Below are 20,572 nucleotides of genomic sequence, written 5' to 3'. Positions count from 1 at the left end.
TGCCTCACGTCATAATTTGGCTTCTAAGGGGACACACCTCTCTTGCTCTGTACTGCCACTACAAGCCATGGAACTATTGGTTAGCACACTTCTCCTCACATACTTCTGTGGGGCAGCAAGAAATTCTGCCCACTAGAGCAGACATAGATTTCATACTCTCTATGGACACCTCCCTCATACTTTGTTTTTGGTTTGTTTGTTTTTTAAATAATAAATGTAACCATAAGAAACCATTGAGCTGATGGTAAGTATCTTAATATATTAAGGATATTAAGGCATATTTTTAGACAGTTCCCACAATAGTGTCTAACTGCTGGGGGTCACAGCTGTTCTTGGGGCAGAAAACTGTTGGTACGTCCACATTTTATGCCATTCAATTTAAATGCATGACTATGTAATACAAGGTCACGTGGATTCTTCAACAGTAACAGCTACTCTTTGCAGTGGCTCTCGACTCGAGCCACTCTAGCCAAGAGTCCTCAGCTGGGACTCCATCTATAACAGGGGTTCTCAACCAGGGGTACGCTTACACCTAGGGGTACGCCAAGGGTTATGGGGGGTATGGCAATTCGCTGACAAATACTGGCAGTGCATTGGCCAATATTTGTCAGCGCAGAGCGGGGAATGGACGCGCAGTCGCTGTGGCAGCTCACTAAATTGTACCGAAGCCGGAGCTGCGGCCGCGGCCACCTTGCGTGAGCTGCAGTGGCTGCCGGGCCTGACGTTTGAGGTCCCTGACGTTGTGCGGAGGTGCCGGTACAGCGCAGAAGGACGTCACCCGTCAGTGTGGCCCTCCGACTCCCGCCAAATGGGATATACACAAGTACCGGCAAGTATGTTAAACTAAGTGTAACACCACAGTATGGGAGGGTGTTATTGTAAAAGGCAAAAGGGGATTAAGATGGAGGGGGGGTAATGGCAAAAGGGGATCAGAGGGAGGGGGGAATAATGGCACAAGGGGATTAATACGGAGGGGGGGGGGTAATCATTACAAGGCCCCCCCCCCCCCCCCGCCTCCATCTTAATCCCCTTGTGCCATTATTCTCCCCTCCCTCTGATTTCATTTTGCCATTATCCGATTATGGCAAAAGGGGATCAGAGGGAGGGGGGAATAATGGCACAAGGGGATTAAGTATCGCATTAGTATCAGATTAGAAAGGTAAGCATACACCATTATGAAATTAAGTACTCTTATGACTTATTTTGTCCGCGGGTACCCCTCGCGCGTAAGTTCTGCTCAAACTTACGCAAGAAGGGCACCTACAGACATACTTTCACCCATTGGGGGTACAGTCGCGAAAAAGGTTGAGAACCACTGATCTATAACATCCAAATACTTAAATATCACTTATTGACGAGAGATGTCCTGAGTCAACAACCCTTTTAAGTAGACATCTAGGGTTTCATGCTCACAAAAGTAATGAAAAAAAATCCATTTTATATAATCAATAAATAAAAAAAAGCTTTAAGTAATAGTCACTAGAAGAGGAATGGCTGTTTCTGGTATGTATGACACCTGTCCCAACCCTGTTATCTACTTTTATGAAGGTAGATGTCAATGTGTGTTTGCAACTGGATGTCTAAAATTGTGATACTGACTGACCTGAGTTGGCAGTAATGTAGAAAGATATGACTGTGAACTTTACTCTGTCTCTTAAAACTGACTGCCAAAATCATTATACCCTGACTCTACTCAATACTTGGAGAATAAGGTGTAACAGGAGGTAACCTCAGGATCCCGTCATGTCCCACTCACTTTGGTCCATATAGCTAGATGCGATCTACAAAAGCAGGAAGAAAGTTGTAGAACTTTATACACCCATTACAGACATAAGAAGTCTCCCATCTAATAAGACCCTGTTTGAGATAACAGTGAATCTTATTTAAAAAAAAGACAGCTAGATAAGAGGATGACTTTCACATATGCCTAAAAAGGCAGGTATAATTGTCTAATTGTTTAATCAGTGTACCTGGACTTCATCTTAAAGAAGATGCCTTGGAAAAAAATATCTTCTCAAGGAAGGTTTGAGTACAAGCTGATATAGTTTAGCTCTATTAAAATTAATTATAAATTAATAAATTAATATAAATATATATCAGATATTCTGTTCTCTAATTCTAGACATCTTCTTTAATATCTTACAATGTTAACAAATGTGTAAATATTACTGTTAAAGCTTCTCATTCATATCTCTTTTCATTTCAGGATTGTCATTTGCCTTGCTAGCTGCAGTCCCTGTTGGTTATGGCCTGTATTCCGCATTTTTCCCAGTTTTGGTGTACATTTTTTTTGGTACCTCCAGACATCTTTCAATAGGTAGGTACAAGTAGGGATAACTGTTAATATTTTCTAAGGGTAGAGTCTCACACGTGCCATATTTGGCTGCCTATTTGCTGCTGTGTATTTTCCTGCTGTGTAAATGAATAGCAAAATCAGCTGAGAGCTGACTTAAATTGGTAGGAAAATACGCAGCAGCAAATGCGCCAAAAACACTGGGCCACTACTTAGAGGATCATTGTGTACTGTATATTTACACTACTATTCTTGCGTGAACTGAAAATTTCACCCGATTTTTAAACTACAAAGCCGCCATTGTATTTGCCAATACAAATCTTGCTGTGAAGGGTTTCAATGTTATACTGACCACTATTGTCAATGGTCCATATCTGCAGTGACCTGATCTGAGACTATTAAAGTGAAGGCGTACATTTTACACTAGTTACAGAATTCAGACAAGTCCACTTGTTAGTAAATCCTCATTCACTCCTATGTAAGGGCAAGTAGAACACCATGGGACAAGCAAGGGTTTGTATGTCACTAAGGACAGTAAAGGTAAGCTCATCAATGACTCTACATAACATATGGCTCTTTTCTTTGGATTCTAGGACCATTCCCTGTGGTCAGTTTGATGGTTGGTGTGGTTGTTCTCCAAATGGCTCCAGACACAGACTTTCCTCTAGCAAATGCTAACAATACAGAAAACAATGCTACAGATACGGACGCAATGAATGAAAAAAGGATCATAATTTCAGGAACACTTTGCGTCTTAAGTGGAATTATACAGGTAATTATATAATCATAAAATGGAGAGCTGGTCATAGTTTTATAGTTTTATTATCAGTTATCCAACACTCCTTATCCTTACTTCCACAAATACTGAGCTACAACATTAACATGATATATAAGATACATTTCAGGAACTTTGTCTAGATCAAATAAATGTGTCCTGGAAGGGACATTTAGGATATAAACGATAAGCCTACCCAATGGTTCTATTCAGTGATTCAGTCTTCTTCCTGATGACCCAGCTACTTATTGTTGATATCTAATGGGCCAAAAGTTTATGTCCTCCACAGATGGGCTACATGATCTTTGGCTATACTCGGTTATGAAGTGGTCACATAAGTTTAGCCTCCATTCATTTGTGGGAGCACAGATGATGGCCAAGTGCTGGACTTGGGTCTCTTTGGAGCTCCCATAGAAATCACTGAAGCGTGTGCTGTCTACTGCACACGCTACCTACTCACTCAGAGCCGGGACCCGTTCCGGAGATTGGGTGGGGGGAGCCAGCGGTCAGACCCCCCATGATCAGCTACTTATCCAATAAGTTCATTTTGGCTGCAGTACCCCTTTAAGCCTCTTCTCTAGTAAGTACTGGGTGATCTATCTGGAGTAGTTTCATTGTGAAAGCTACCTAAGTGCTACATAAGCTCTACACACATTCCTTGGTGGCTTATGAAAGCAACACTCTACAGTGATAGTCTTGCATAGTCTTTAACAAAGCCCTGGAAGATGCCAGTGCAGGATCTACAAAACAAATTTTCTACGGTAAGTTATCCTTTGAGGAGGATCCCCCCAGTAGAAAAGACTACCAACTCCACCAACAACTCTAACATAAATAATGCTAAACAATGAAAGAATAATCCCACAGAATCATATTTAATGAAAACCGACTGAACCAGACAATGAGTGAAGACCCACTGTGTTACTGAACTGGTTTTGAACCACACTGAGGAGAGGAGTACTACGAGTGGGTAGCAGCTGGCCCAGGAGACAAGATGGTACTGGTGGGCCAGTGGGTCAAACAAGTAGGCATAGTCAGAAGCCTGAGTGGTACACAAGAGAGTCAGAATGGTATTTACAGTTGAGGCAGTAGTTGTGGCATGCAGCACAGGTTCAGGTCAGCAGTCTGGGTCAGCAACAGGAGAGTCAGAATGGTACAGGAAAAGTCAAGTAGAATCAGACACCAGGGAAGAGTCAAAGGTCAGAATACATTACACAGCAATATAAGGACAGCACCACCTTCACTAGGAATGCAAGGAACCAACGACACTCAGGCACAGGATGCTGGGTGGGACAGTCTTAAAAGAAAATGCTTGTGGCCCCTATAAGCAAGAATTAGATTTACACTAAAGCAGCATGGTGGCACCCAGGAGAATGGGACATGGAGAGGAGGCTAGAAGAAAAAGCAGCATGCCCACAGGAGCCATCGACAAAAGGCAGCAGACAGAAGGGGCGCAATAAACTGGCAGTGGCAGTGGAGTCAGAGCCAGCTCCCGCCACTAGCACAGTGTTTGTTGGAATCAGTGTTTGAGTTGCAATTATAATTGGCATTTTCCTATCCTTGGTGACAGAAAATTTGGAGTATTATGCTTTTTTACTTCTTTTACTGAACTCAGCAGCAAATATATATATAATGTAAATCTTACAGAAAAAATGTTAAAAACGTAAAGCAACCAAACATGCTGCCATATAGTAATATCAAATCACAGGAGAGCATATGTTATATAGTTAAATGCCGCCTTACTATCTTCCTTCTTCTTTGCGGCGAAGAGTAGATTTTCATAAACTGGAACGAAGACTAGTCCATAAGAAGACAACATTAACATTATAGTATAAGGTGAAGAACGGAACGGTCAGTAGATTGATATAAGGATCTGGAAGGGGATATTATTATTGAGCTGTGAAGACAAAAGAAATAAATAAAAGCATTATAGGGATGGGTCCAGAGGCAGGGATAATACTCACGTCTTGTCTTTAATAAAATCCAAATTTTTCGTCACCAAGGATAGGAAAAATTACCAATTTTATGACAAGACAAGATGCTCCTATTATCCTAGTTTAAAGCTAAATAGGAATATAACATGAATGAAAGATAATCATAAAAATTACATTACAAAAGAACCATAGAAACATGAGTCAGGTTTAAAGTAGAAAGTCTTAAAAGTAGAATCAAAAGACCAATTAGCTGCCTTCATAATGTCTGAGAGAGAAGATCTTGATGGAAACAATTTAGCTGAAACAGCTCTTCTGGTAGAATGTGCTCCAAATTTGGAAACATCGATACCTGCCAATTCCATGGTCTGTTTTACCCATCTGGCTAAAGTGGAAGAGGAGACAGGAGCATTAGGTTTGCAGAAGGAAATAAGTAGTTGAGAGAAATAGGGAAGTCTGATTCAGTTCTGGATTCATAAGAGCGTAAACATCGTACAACGCAAAATTTATTGTGATGTGGAAATGAGGGGTAAAAAACTGAATGTACATTAGTTTTTGTTTGGCGATAAACCGTAAAGAGGACAACTTGTGGAGTAAACTTTCTACGAGAGATATCGAGAGCTCTGACATCAGAGACTCGTTTGACTGATATAAGACAGAGAAGAACTGTAAGTTTAAAAGAAAGAAGCTTTAAAGATAAGGAATCGTTATCATCCCAGGATATAAACATATTCAAAAGAATATTAACATCCCATGTAGAGTGATATTTAGGCAAAAGTGGGTGTCGGAAATGAATTCCTTTCAATAATTGGCATACGAGAGGATGCTTACCAATAGGGATAGACTCTATAGGAGAATGTCTAGAGGAAATTGCAGAGCGATAGAGAATAATAATTTGGTAGGCTTTACCCACGTCAAATAGATGTTTGTAAGGGATCCAATTGCCTTTGATCGCACCAATGAACTCAAAGTCTCCAGGCTGATCCATAAGCAGATCTGGTACCTGGAGCCCATGCGTCGGATTTCTCTAGTTGATTGAAAAAATTGACAACCCATAATCAACCAGGCAATCAGAGGTAATTGGTTGGACAATATCAATGTATGAGAGTTCCCTTAAGAGTCTAAGAGAAGATTCGGACTAGAGGGAAGAATACATGGAAAATCTATGAGAAGTTGTAAAATTTGAGGGAACCAAGACTGAGTTGACCACCAAGGATTAATCATAACCATTGTGTTACGCCGAGCGCTCCGGGTCCCCGTTCCTCCCCGGAGCGCTCGCCTCATCTTCGTTGTTGCAGCGCCCCGGTCAGATCCACTGACCGGGTGCGCTGCGGTCCCGCCTTCAGCCGGGGTGCGATTCGCGATGCGGGTAGCGCCCGCTCGCGATGCGCACCCCGGTCCCCGTACCTGACTCGCTCTCCCTCGGTCCTGTCCCGGCGCGCGCAGCCCCGCTCCCTAGGGCGCGCGCGCGCCGGGTCTCTGCGATTTAAAGGGCCAGTGCACCAATGATGGTGCCTGGCCCAATCTTCCCAATTAGCTTAATTGGTTCCCACCTGTTCCCTGCTTATATCTAGTCTCCTCCCTTGCACTCCCTTGCCGGATCTTGTTGCCTTAGTGCCTAGTGAAAGCGTTCCCTAGTCTGTTCCTAGTCCGTGTTCCTGACCTCCTGCCGTTGCCCCTGACTACGATCCTTGCCGCCTGCCCCCGACCTTCTGCTACGTCCGACCTTGCTTCTGCCTACTCCATTGTACCGCGCCTATCTTCAGCATCTTCAGCAGCCAGAGAGGTAAGCCGTTGCTAGTGGATACGACCTGGTCACTACCGCCGCAGCAAGACCATCCCGCTTTGCGGCGGGCTCTGGTGAAAACCTGTAGTGGCTTAGAACCGGTCCACTAGCGCGGTCCTCGCCATCCCTCTCTGGCACAGGGGATCCACTACCTGCCAGCCGGCATCGTGACAGTAGATCCGGCCATGGATCCCGCTGAAGTTCCTCTGTCAGTTGTCGCTGACCTCACCACGGTGGCCGCCCAGCAAGCCCGACTGATCGCCCTTCTAACCCGTCAGCTGTCGGAAATGTCCACCAGTTCGCACCAACTTCAGTCGCAACTTCTCCAGCAATCTTCTCCTCCGCCAGCTCCTGCACCTCCTCCGCAGCGAGTGGCCACTCCTAGCCTCTGCCTGTCCTTGCCGGACAAATTTAATGGGGACTCTAAGTATTGCCGTGGCTTTCTTTCGCAATGTTCCCAGCACTTGGAGATGATGTCGGACCAGTTTCCTACTGAAAGGTCTAAGGTGGCTTTCGTAGTCAGCCTTCTGTCTGGAAAAGCCCTGTCATGGGCCGCACCGCTCTGGGACCGCAATGACCCCGTCACTGCCTCTGTACACTCCTTCTTCTCGGAAATTCGAAGTGTCTTTGAGGAACCTGCCCGAGCTTCTTCAGCCGAGATTGCCCTGCTGAACCTGGCCCAGGGTGTTTCTTCCGTTGGCGAGTACGCCATTCAGTTCCGTGCTCTTGCTTACGAGTTGTCCTGGAATAGTGAGGTTCTCTGCGCGACCTTTAAAAAAGGCCTATCCAGCAACATTAAAGATGTTCTGGCCGCACGAGAGACTCCTGCTGACCTACATGAACTCATTCATCTTGCCACTCGCATTGACATGCGTTCTTCCGGATGGCGTCTGGAGCTTCGCCTGGATATGGACTTTGTTCGCACGAAGCGTTTTTTCTCCCCGGCTCCTCTCTCCTCTGGTCCTCTGCAATCTGTTCCTGTGCTTCCCGCCGCGGAGGCTATGCAAGTTGACCGGTCTCGCTTGACACCTCAAGAGAGGACACGATGCCGTATGGAGAACCTCTGCCTGTACTGTGCTAGTACCGAACACTTCCTAAGGGATTGTCCTATCCGTCCTCCCCGCCTGGAAAGACGTACGCTGACTCCGCACAAAGGTGACACAGTTCTTGATGTCAACTCTGCTTCTCCACGCCTTACTGTGCCTGTGCGGATATCTGCCTCTACCTTCTCCTTCTCTACTATGCTCTTCTTGGATTCCGGATCTGCAGGAAAATTTTTTTTGGCCTCTCTCATCAACAGGTTCTACGTTTCTGTGACCAGTCTCGCCAGACCCCTCTACATCTATTGTTTTTACAATAAAAGATTGGACTGTCTCGTACGTTTCCATACAGAACCCCTCCTAATTTGCATCGGACCTCATCACGAAAAAATTGAGTTTTTCTTTCTCAGGTTCTTTGGCCCCAAGAAGAGGGGGAGACCCAAGGGGGGGGGTACTGTTACGCCGAGCGCTCCGGGTCCCCGTTCCTCCCCGGAGCGCTCGCCTCATCTTCGTTGTTGCAGCGCCCCGGTCAGATCCACTGACCGGGTGCGCTGCGGTCCCGCCTTCAGCCGGGGTGCGATTCGCGATGCGGGTAGCGCCCGCTCGCGATGCGCACCCCGGTCCCCGTACCTGACTCGCTCTCCCTCGGTCCTGTCCCGGCGCGCGCAGCCCCGCTCCCTAGGGCGCGCGCGCGCCGGGTCTCTGCGATTTAAAGGGCCAGTGCACCAATGATGGTGCCTGGCCCAATCTTCCCAATTAGCTTAATTGGTTCCCACCTGTTCCCTGCTTATATCTAGTCTCCTCCCTTGCACTCCCTTGCCGGATCTTGTTGCCTTAGTGCCTAGTGAAAGCGTTCCCTAGTCTGTTCCTAGTCCGTGTTCCTGACCTCCTGCCGTTGCCCCTGACTACGATCCTTGCCGCCTGCCCCCGACCTTCTGCTACGTCCGACCTTGCTTCTGCCTACTCCATTGTACCGCGCCTATCTTCAGCATCTTCAGCAGCCAGAGAGGTAAGCCGTTGCTAGTGGATACGACCTGGTCACTACCGCCGCAGCAAGACCATCCCGCTTTGCGGCGGGCTCTGGTGAAAACCTGTAGTGGCTTAGAACCGGTCCACTAGCGCGGTCCTCGCCATCCCTCTCTGGCACAGGGGATCCACTACCTGCCAGCCGGCATCGTGACACATTGTAAATTTCCGAATTGAAGTTTGGAGAAGAACCCGAGGAATGAGATTGAATGGAAAGAATGTGTAAAGGGTCTGTGGGGGCAAGAATTGAAGAAACACATCCAAGCCTGCAGCCTCTGGGTCTGGACTCCAACTGAAGAATAGAGGAAGTTGATGGTTGAGGCGAGATGCTAACATGTTGAGATGTAAAGGACCCCATAAGAGGTTGATTAGTTGAAATATTGGAGGATGAAGTCTCCAATTGCTGGCATCTGTCAGAAAACGGGAGTACCAATCCACTATTGAGTTGGAGATTCCCGGAAGATATTCTGCTTTCAGCGTAATGTTCCATTCCAGACAAAAATGCCAAAAATCCTTGGCAATATCGTCAAGAAGTTTGGAATTGATTGATGTATCGGACAGCGGAAATGTTGTCCATACGACAACAATGGGAGGTTTCTTAGGCAAAGCTCTTCAAAGCAAAGAATCCTGCTAAGAGCTTCAAACAATTGATATGAAGAAGTGATTCGGAAGGAGACCATTTTTCTCCTGTAGAAAGGGAGCCGCAATGGGTGCCCCAACCTATAAGGCTCGCGCCTGATGAAAAATTGTTTTCCCGTTCCAGATTTACATGTGAGAAAGCCACCATAAAAGTTCTTCTTTGGTTTCGGGAGAAAGACGAATTTAGTTGGAATAACCCAAGCCTTCTCTTAACCCCTTAACGACCAAGGACGTATATTTACGTATTTGGCCGGCTCCCGCAATATAAGGTGGGTTCACGCGGTGACCCCGCGTCATATCGGGTCGGTCCCGGCATGTATCTGAAGCTGGGACCCGGGGCTAATAGCCCGGGCATTCAAAGTTGAACGCCGCGTCTAAACCGTAAGTGAAAGCTGCCCGGCTGCTCAGTGGGGCTGATAGGGACCACCGCAGTGAAAATGCAGTGTCCCGATCAGCTGGGACACGAGCGGAGGTTCTCTTGCCTTCCTCCGGCGTGTCCCTTCGGCGATTGCTCCGAGACTGGGATGCAGGCTTGAGCAATCGACCGCCGATAACCCTGATCAATGCAAAGCTATGGCTTTGCAGTGAACAGGGTATAAGATCAGTGTGTACAGTGTTATAGCCCCCTATGGGAGCTATAGCACTGCAAAAAAAAAGTGTAAAAAAAAAAGTTAATAAATGGCATTTAAGCCTTTTCCTAATAAAAGTTTGAATCACCCCCCTTTTCCCATAAAAAAAAAATGTAAATAAAAATAAATATAAACATATGTGGTATCGCCGCATGCGTAAATGTCCAAACTATAAAAATATATAATTAATTAAACCGCACGGTCAAAGGCGTACGCGCAAAAAAAATCCAAAGTCCAAAATAACGTATTTTTGGTCACTTTTTATATCATGAAAAAATGAATAAAAAGCGATCAAAAAGTCCGATCAATACAAAAATGGTACCGCTAAAAACTTCAGATCACGGCTCAAAAAATGACAATGACAATTGATGACAATTTTAAATGTATACATTTTTCTGCATGTAGTTATGATTTTTTACAGACGTACGACAAAAGCAAACCTATATAAGTAGGGTATCATTTTAATCGTATGGACCTACATAATAAAGACAAGGTGTCATTTTTACCGAAAAATGTACTGCGTAGAAACGGAAGCCCCCAAAAGTAACAAAATGGCGTTTTTTCTTCAATTTCGTCGCACAATGATTTTTTTTTCTGTTTCGCCGTAGGTTTTTGGGTAAAATGACTGATGTCACTGCAAAGTAGAATTGGTGGCGCAAAAAATACGAAAGTGCAAAAACGGAAAAACCCGTGGTCCTTAAGGGGTTAAATAGTGAATCTTTAATTGTTGGAGAGCCCTGTAATGAAGAGGAGCAGAAAAATGGCTTGAATTGACGCTAAAAGGATACCTTCAGTTATCACCGACTAGGAAATCACTTACATAGTTATGTGATCCTATGTTATCGTAATGATAAATGTCAAGAGGATCTAAGCAAGAAAAAGTCACCGAGAAGTAGTCCTCATGATCAATACAAAATATTGTTTAAAATATAACTTTTAATGTACTACAGACTAAAAATAGAAGATAATGATTGAACTAAGGTATGTGCTACTTGTACTAAATAGTGCTAAGGAGCCCGGGGGTGTGCAGACCCAATTCTTGAGGATAGATAAGTGAACCACGCCTATAGTAGATACAGATGGATGATCTAAGATAGGAGCGACTAAGTTCCTGAATTAGAGGATGTAAATATATGATTTTTCAACAATGAAATAATTCAAGGATTAGAGAGATGGAGGGATATGTGCCCACTATGATAAATATACCCATCCCTCTTTCCCTGCCTTTTGAGGGACCCACCTCCTTAACAGGGTGGCCTCAACCACGGTGACGTTCCCTGCTCTCACTAAGTGAGGGGAAAAACAAAAAAATGAGACAATAGATAGAAGGGGATAGGGCTGCACAACCCAAGGCTCCAAAAACAAAGTATGTGTAATAACCACAATAGTGCAAAAACAATCAAAAAATACCCCAACTCCAACGCGTTTCACCTGTCGAATTTAAACAGGGTCATCAGGGAGAACATGGCACCAAACATAAATATTAGTGATAGTGATAGCACCAATTTTTAAAAACAGGGCACTTATGATAACCAAGTATTCCCTCGGAACTCAGCGAACCAGACCCAGATAGTGGCTAAATCCTCCAAGTTTGCCCTCCTAGTGTGGGATGTACACTAGGTGCATGAGGTATGCCACATATATTAAATTATGCCCTATGCAAAGTAGAGGCTATTAATAGCCATGATGTTTACTCATTACAGCCATGTACACAAACAAAAAAATAGTTTTTCTTTGCATAATTTGCTAGCATAGATATAGATGCAAAAATATACATATACCTAAGTCCTCTGGATTATTAAAGTAGATACAGGTGGTGACGTAGTAGACAATATCACCATTAGCCATTACCAGTAAGTATGCATAGGTACCATGAAGTAGTTGTGATTGGTCAGGGATACGGCAGGGGATAACTTAGTGTTAGTGCACTAGTAGATGGGTGCACTACACACAATGGTAGCAACGCGATAGGAGCTACCACTAAATAAACATAAATGCATAAACTGCCTAGCCTGGCAGGTATATTGAGTATAGCCAATAAACCACAAACTGGGACCAAAATATTGAATAGCTGGCATAGATATTCAAGATATTCAAAGATGTAAAAAAAGGGCTAGTGGAGTGTAATGGCACCCCAGCAGCAGGTATACTTAGCACCCCCAGACGATGGTACACTTAGGGCATCCGGTCTTACTGCCCAGTAAGACCGGATGCCCTAAGTGTACCATCGTCTGGGGGTGCTAAGTATACCTGCTGCTGGGGTGCCATTACACTCCACTAGCCCTTTTTTTACATCTTTGAATATCTTGAATATCTATGCCAGCTATTCAATATTTTGGTCCCAGTTTGTGGTTTATTGGCTATACTCAATATACCTGCCAGGCTAGGCAGTTTATGCATTTATGTTTATTTAGTGGTATCTCCTATCGCGTTGCTACCATTGTGTGTAGTGCACCCATCTACTAGTGAACTAACACTAAGTTATCCCCTGCCGTATCCCTGACCAATCACAACTACTTCATGGTACCTATGCATACTTACTGGTAATGGCTAATGGTGATATTGTCTACTACGTCACCACCTGTATCTACTTTAATAATCCAGAGGACTTAGGTATATGTATATTTTTGCATCTATATCTATGCTAGCAAATTATGCAAAGAAAAACTATTTTTTGTTTGTGTACATGGCTGTAATGAGTAAACATCATGGCTATTAATAGCCTCTACTTTGCATAGGGCATAATTTAATATATGTGGCATACCTCATGCACCTAGTGTACATCCCACACTAGGAGGGCAAACTTGGAGGATTTAGCCACTATCTGGGTCTGGTTTGCTGAGTTCCGAGGGAATACTTGGTTATCATAAGTGCCCTGTTTTTAAAAATTGGTGCTATCACTATCACTAATATTTATGTTTGGTGCCACTGTTCTCCCTGATGACCCTGTTTAAATTCGACAGGTGAAACGCGTTGGAGTTGGGGTATTTTTTGATTGTTTTTGCACTATTGTGGTTATTACACACACTTTGTTTTTGGAGCCTTGGGTTGTGCAGCCCTATCCCCTTCTATCTATTGTCTCATTTTTTTGTTTTTCCCCTCATTAGTGAGAGCAGGGAACGTCACCGTGGTTGAGGCCACCCTGTTAAGGAGGTGGGTCCCTCAAAAGGCAGGGAAAGAGGGATGGGTATATTTATCATAGTGGGCACATATCCCTCCATCTCTCTAATCCTTGAATTATTTCATTGTTGAATAATCATATATTTACATCCTCTAATTCAGGAACTTAGTCGCTCCTATCTTAGATCATCCATCTGTATCTACTATAGGCGTGGTTCACTTATCTATCCTCAAGAATTGGGTCTGCACACCCCCGGGCTAAAAGGATACCTTCAATCAGAATTTGACAAATTTCTTTTCGAATCGTCTTCAATCTCCTGGGGGGAAGACTCAGAGGAGTATTCATCATAAACCCCAGAAACTCCAGTTCTTGCGATGGAGTGAGAGTGGATTTTTTGAGGTTGATAAGGAAACCTAGACAAGTCAGAAGAGACAAAGTCCAATCCATGTGAAGTAGATCTTTTGAATGAGCCATGAGAAGAATTTTGTCGAGGTAGATTATAAGACGTACCCCGTGACTTCGAAGGGATGCAACAACTGGCTTCAAGAGTTTTATGAAGCACCAAGGAGCAGAAGAAAGGCAGAATGGGACGCAAGTAAATTGCCATTTCTGATTGTTCCAGATGGAGAAAGTTTTGGGAATGAGTATGAATAGGAACAGTTAAATAGGCATCCTTTAAATCTATTTTGATTAGCCAATCATGTTTTATTAATATGTCTCTTAGTAGATGGATGCCTTCCATTTTGAAGTGGCGGTATACTACAAAGTTGTTGAGGAGTCTCAAGTTGATTACTAGTCTGTGACCTCCATCTTTCTTTTTGACCAGGAAAAGATTACTTAGGAATCCAGGTAAATGGAGAGGTAAGGGAGTAATGGCCCTTTTGGAAATAAGGTCTTTCACCTCCAAATCTACCAGATTTCTGTCTGACAGAAAACTATATGAGATGAAAGAAGGAATTTGAAAGGGAGGAAAAACAAATTCTATTTGGTTAACCGAAAACAGTATTTAGGATCCATGAGTCGGAGGTAATCATATCCCAATTTTGGGAAAAATTCTTCCGCCTAATGCAATCTCTGGGGAAGAAGATGGAAGATAACTTACCTGTTGGTGGTCTGAACAGGGGAAATCCTTGTTGTTCTCGTGCACGCCACGGTCTGCCACGATACGGAAAGAAGGTCCGGAATAATTTCGTTGGTATAGTTGGAAGGAGCCTCTAAATTGTTGTCCGTATTGAAGGGTTTGGCCGGGAAAGCATCTCCTACCTCTCCTGGCCTTCCCAAAAACTCTTTTGGGAAAAAACTTTCTTTAAGGATGTCTGAGCCTTATTCAATGAAGAAAAAAGGCCAATGTATTTGCTCATTTCCCTAATGAAGTCATCCACAAAAAGTAAACCCTCAGTGGGTTGTTCAGGTTCGTTGGAAGCCAAATTAGTGAGTTGGGGATCGACTTTCATCAGAATTAAACGGTTACGTTCGGTACAGATAGCAGAGTTGGCATTTCCAAAAAAACTAACGGCTCATTGAGCCCAACCTTTTAAGGGTATCAGTATCACCTGGTTTACCAGTGTTGGCAGATTCCTTAGCTAGATCTAAAATTTTGGTAATAGGACCAAGGAGGTCCATTAACTTGTCTTGACAAGCTTTAAAACTTCTATCAACCCCTTTCTTGGGATTTTTTTTCCTGTCTTAAGGAGGAATTTTGTCAGGATTTGATCCAATTCTGGAGTAATAGCGGAACTATGGGGTAGAGTAGGGCGAGTGCATTCTGCTTTTAATTTATTACGGTAAGCCTTGTCTAGGCTTTTCTTAATCCAAATGGAGTCCCCCATAATAACATTTTCCTGAGTCTCAGGGTCGTCGGGGATTTCTCCACTTTCCTCAGACAGATATTCAAATTCCTCTACGTCTGCTAATTCTGAATCAATGGATTCATCAGAAGAGGATTCTCTGTAGGAGTCTGGTTTTGTCCACTTAGCAGATGTACACCGGTAGTTGGGATTTTTGATATACAGAGGTTTCTTGGCAAACTCCTTTAGAGTATTTCACATTTTTTGAGAAGTATGGGCCGTCAGAGGTATGACGTGTTTTTGACTTAGCCTTGCCTGGCCCTTTAAGACCATTGGCAAGGTTTGAAACAGAATTAACATGGGACCAATATTGGACTGATAGAGTGGAGGGATGTAATACCTACATATCTTGAGGGGCAGAACGATTAAGGGCTAAAGAGACAGATTTGGCAATACTGTCCTGGAGAACTGAAACAGGAGATTGGACCGCTGTGTGGACAGATCTAGTGACTGTTTCATTAACCATAGATTGTATTTGGTCTTGGTTATATATATATATTCAATATTGTAAATAGAAACATCCACAAGGTGGCAGCCCAATATAAATAAATATAAAGAGGAGAAAGAATAAATAATTATTTTGTGAGGATTATTCACTTGAATAGGAAGGAGTGATAAGGGGTATGCCTGGCTTTCTCTGTGCTCTGACAAGACTGACAGAGAAGCCCGCCAAACGCCTGACAAGAGATCACCTCACTGTCGGCAAGTCTTGCGAGCATAATGGACCAGTGCTCATAGAGAAGCAAGATGGTGCCTGTGACGCAGGAAGAACAGATGCCGGCAGAAGGATGAAGACAACGGCGAAGCTGAAGAAAAACAACACCTGAGGTGATTGGAAGGATCGGGAAGGGCAAGGTAAGTATAATAATGTATGAAATGTATAAGAACAAGAATATGGTAAAATAAATGCAGAAAATTATGGATAAAATGGACACAGTAAGGCAAAATGTATGATAAAAGAGATATGTATACAGTAACCCCCCGACATGCGATTTCCCCGACATATGATCAAATCGACATACGATGGCCTCTCAGAGGCCATCGCATGTCGATGTCAGCAGCGACATACGATGCTTTTATATGTCGGGGCCATCGCATTAACTGCTATCCGACAGCGCAAAATGCTTAAGCTGCTGTCAGATAGCAGTTTAAGCATCCCAGACAGGTTCACTTACCTATCCCCACTTCGGGATCCTCCAGCGTCTTTTGCATCTCCTCCAGGGTCCGGGCCTCGCTTTCCGGTGTCGTTATTACGTCCCTACGCATGCCGTGCCGGCGCTGCAATGTAATAACCTCACCAGAAAGCGAGGCCCGGACCCTGGGGAAGATGCGGAAGAAGCCGGAGGATCCCGAAGAAGACGCCGGAGCAGCGGGACAGCATCGGGAGCCCCTGGGACAGCATCGGGAGCGGTGAGGACGCGGTCTGGAGCGGCGGGGACAGGTGAGTATAACTTTCTATACTTTACATTGCACGTATCCCTCAACATATGATGGATTCGACAAACGATGGGTCGTTTGGAACGAATTACCATCGTATGTTGAGGGACCACTGTAATAGGAAAGAGAGGAAAAATTGAAAATAATATATGGAGTATAATCAAGGATAAACAGGGGAAATGAGGATCAGGAAAGAAAAGGGGAATACCAATAAGAGCAACAAATATACTTTATTTGATATGGGAAAAATAAAGAAAAGAAAAAATGAAAAACAATGAGCAGAAAATATCACTTATCTGTTTACACTGTTGAGCAGCAAAGAAGAAGGAAGATAGCAAGGCGGCAATTAACTATATAACATATGCTCTCCTGTTATTGGATGTTACGTTACTATATGGCAGCATGTTTGGTTGCTTTACGTTTTTTAAGTTTTTTTCGGAAAGATTTACATTATATATATTTGCTGCTGAGTTCAGTAAAAGAAGTTAAAAAGTATAATAGGAGCGTCTTGTCTTGTCATAAAATCAAGGTTGCATCTTAGGCATTGTCCTATATCCAGCATCATGCCTAGCCCTGACTATCATTTAAAAAAATTCCATGCAAGTTTATGTGCAATAGTTTTTTTTTTTTTTTTTTTTTTATTCTCTTTTATTATTTTCATAAACATAACATATATACATACAACAAATACATAAACACAACATATAACATATATACCTACAACAAATACATAAACACTACCTAACAAAAAAAGAAAAAGAAAGAAGAGAAAGAGGGAGAAAAAAAGGAAAAGGTAGGTACACGCAGAACCATTTACTCCAATCTCATCCAGCAATACATACACCAAAGGATATTACATAATTAATCTATATCTATCTCTGTCCACTCCATTTATTCATTCCTCATAAACTCTTCCCAAAGCCTGTATCTTTGTTCATATGAGCTAGTAGTTAACAATTTTTGTGCAACTAAACCTTCCATCTTATAATTCCTATGTACGATGGTTATTAACTCAAGGATGGTAGGCATTATATACGATTTCCATCTCTTTGCTATCTGTAACCTGGCCACAAACAAGATGTGTGTTATTACTGTAAACTCAAAATTGGGTAAAGTATTGGTTGTTAGGGATAATAATACCACCTCAGGTCTCCCGTCTATATAACGTCCCACAATAATGCCAAGTAAAATAAATATCTGTTTCCAATATTTTTGAATCTCTCGACACTCCCACCAGATATGAAAAAAAAAAAAAAAGCCGACTTCTACCTTACATCTCCAACAGAACTTTGAAAAATCCGGTGAAATCAGGTATGGTACCCAATGCCATCTATACATTATCTTCCTGGAGATATCCAAATGGTTGGAGCATCGGGAGATTTCAGATGGCAGCCTGTAAACAAAATACCATTCTTCTGCTGAGAAACTACGGCCTAAATCCCTTTCCCAAGCTTTTTGAAATGGGAAAGTATCCAATTTTCTGATGGAAACCATATGAATATACGCCCGAGATATTCTTTTTTCCATATTATCCCCTTTCAGAAAAAAATTCTCATATAAAGAGCTATTCACTGTTAGATTCCCTTTAAGGGTGTTCAAAAGATTTAATTGCAGATACTTAAAGAAATCATTTTTGGAAGTGCTAAATTTACAACACAGGTCTGAGAAGAGCATCAGTCTCCCTGCTATAATTATATCTCATAATTTTTGAATAATGTGCAATAGTTTATCCTTTTCTTGTTATCTAGTTTTGTGATGTGAAACTATCTATACAATTCAGATAGCCATCAGTAAAACACTGCCTTGGCTGACAGCTATCTCCCCCAATTTCCTCTATACAGATGTTTGTTCAGCCAAGTGTGCATGTATTCTGCATGGGGAGAGGGGAGAAAGCCACTGCCAGACACCTCTGATAACAGCCCAATCTACACCATTAATGGTTCTGTAAGCAGATGGGTTCATTCATTGTGTAGTAGCTGTGCGTGGTTACTGCAGCTCAGCCCTTATTCACTTCAAAAAGCGGAGCTGCAGTAATACTGCACAGCCATTACACAGTAAATGGAGCCATCTGCCTTCAGCTCTGTTCACAGTGTAGATCAGGCTGCAGTGGCTCGTCCAAACAGCTGATGGGCCGGGGTGCTGGGTGTCAGCTGCCCACCAATTAAATATAAGGATAGGTCATCAATATGGTTAAAAACACAGAATGCGGTTACATTGCAGTTGTGGTGTGGTTGACCATATGCAGTAAATACTTGCCTGTTTTAGCATTTACACATTATTTGCTAAATAGCAAAAGCTGGAAAGTATTATTAAAAACGCAGGATAACAACAGTATATCCAACGTACTTACAGCATATGGTCAACCACAATGCAACACGGCTGCAACACAACCCCATCATGTGTTCAAGTGTAACTGGAGAACCCCTTTAAGCCATAATGAACCATTTTCATAAAGAGGTATCCATTCTGACTAAAGTTTTTTTCATTTCAGTCCTAAAGTCATCCCAAAAGATCATTATTTTTAGATGTCTCATTTAGAGAACTTTCTAACAATCCCTAATGCACTGTTGGGGGTACACGAGGACTAGAGTTTAGAAGTTATGGACAATTTTCACACTGTCTCCTAATTCTTTTTTTCTTATGAGGTAATGCTATCTACCTTACTCTTGCAGTTGGTCCTTGGAATTCTACAGATTGGTTTTATTGTAAGATATCTCGGGGAACCACTGGTCGGAGGATTCACAACTGCTGCAGCTTTTCAGGTTTTAGTTTCACAAATAAAGCAACTACTTAATGTCCCAACAAAAAATTACAATGGAGTATTGTCAATAATATATGTAAGTACCAAACAAAAGTAACTAAGAACTTATTAAACTCATGCCATCGTTTGGTTAAAGGGGTACTCCGCCCCTAGACATCTTATCCCCTATCATCTGTCATCAGCTGTAATCACTCCACAGAGCAAACTCTACAGGGGCCGGAGCATCATTACGTCATGGCTCCGCCCCCTCATGACTTCATGTTCTGCCCCCTCAATACAAGTCTATGGCAGGGAGCATGGCGACGAGGGCAGGGCCATGACGTCCCTGTATCGCCCATCATTACGCACAGAGCGAGTTTGCTCTGTGCAGTGATGACAGCTGGGGTGCCGCAGGCGAGATCGCGGGGGTCCCCAGCGGCGGGACCCCCACGATCAGACATCTTATCCTTTGGATAGGAGATAAGATGTCTAGGGGTAGAGTACCCCTTTAAGGATTCAATGAAAAACTAGATGAAGTATAGAAGAAGAAGAAGTATAAATCACAACATAAAAGAGATGGAATATAGATTTCTAGGGACAGAACACTGATCCAGGGATTTATTATTATTGCCATATTTGGATTCTTGAAGGAATTTTCCCCCCTGATTTTTGCCTTATTCTGGATCAACGCAATAGGGTTATAGGTTGAATTTGTAGTTTTTCAACTTTACGAACTGTGTAACAGCATTTATAAATATTTTTTATTATCTGAATGTAATAAAGTTCTGTTGCATGTAAACTAACCATCCTGGCTAGAGATGAGCGAAGTTGCAGTGATTCGATTCGTCACAAACTTCTCGGTTCGGCAGTTGCTGACTTTAGCCTGCATAAATTTGTTCAGCTTTCAGGTGCTCCAGTGGGCTGGAAAAGGTGGATACAGTCCTAGGAGACTCTCTATGTGGATGATTTAAGGAGATCTCCTGCTTATACCCAAATTATATACTTCTTCCTGTACTACCACCCCCTGTACCCTTCTATGGCTTCTGTCATCTTATTCTACCAGCCTCAACACATTCTTTGTTCTGCCATGGTCCTTTGACTTCCCACAGCTACAATAAGAAGTTCCTATTGCTGTTTGCTTAAACCTATTCTCTGAAATGCGATATTTCCAACAGTCTAACATTTGTCTTTATGTTTACCCACTAATTTATACCGTATACTGTAAAATATGTTTTCAACCTAAAAAATTGTACCATCCATTTACCAACCCATTCACAAGTTAGGTTCCAAAATGGCCGGCTCACACAGTGT

General features: G+C 43.0%; 2 protein-coding genes across 13 annotated transcripts in view; one reads left to right on the top strand and one right to left on the bottom strand.

The window, feature by feature from the left end:
* Positions 1–20,572, bottom strand: part of STX3 (syntaxin 3) — a 243,052-nt gene that overhangs the window by 182,488 nt on the left and 39,992 nt on the right. The window lies entirely within an intron of this gene.
* The window catches only part of LOC130282852 (pendrin-like), a 158,217-nt gene that overhangs the window by 104,569 nt on the left and 33,076 nt on the right, over positions 1–20,572 (top strand). For all 6 annotated transcript variants that reach the window (XM_056531706.1, XM_056531707.1, XM_056531708.1 and 3 more), the window contains 3 exons: positions 2,207–2,317; positions 2,887–3,065; positions 19,194–19,358. In XM_056531706.1, coding sequence (XP_056387681.1) covers positions 2,207–2,317; positions 2,887–3,065; positions 19,194–19,358 — 455 coding nt within the window. The remainder of the gene's footprint in view (positions 1–2,206; positions 2,318–2,886; positions 3,066–19,193; positions 19,359–20,572) is intronic.

Source organism: Hyla sarda, chromosome 7 (genome assembly GCF_029499605.1).
Source record: "Hyla sarda isolate aHylSar1 chromosome 7, aHylSar1.hap1, whole genome shotgun sequence".
In the NCBI taxonomy this organism is placed as follows: Eukaryota; Metazoa; Chordata; class Amphibia; order Anura; family Hylidae; genus Hyla; species Hyla sarda.
Note: the sequence above shows the minus strand (reverse complement) of the source record. Positions and strands in the feature narration are given on the sequence as shown.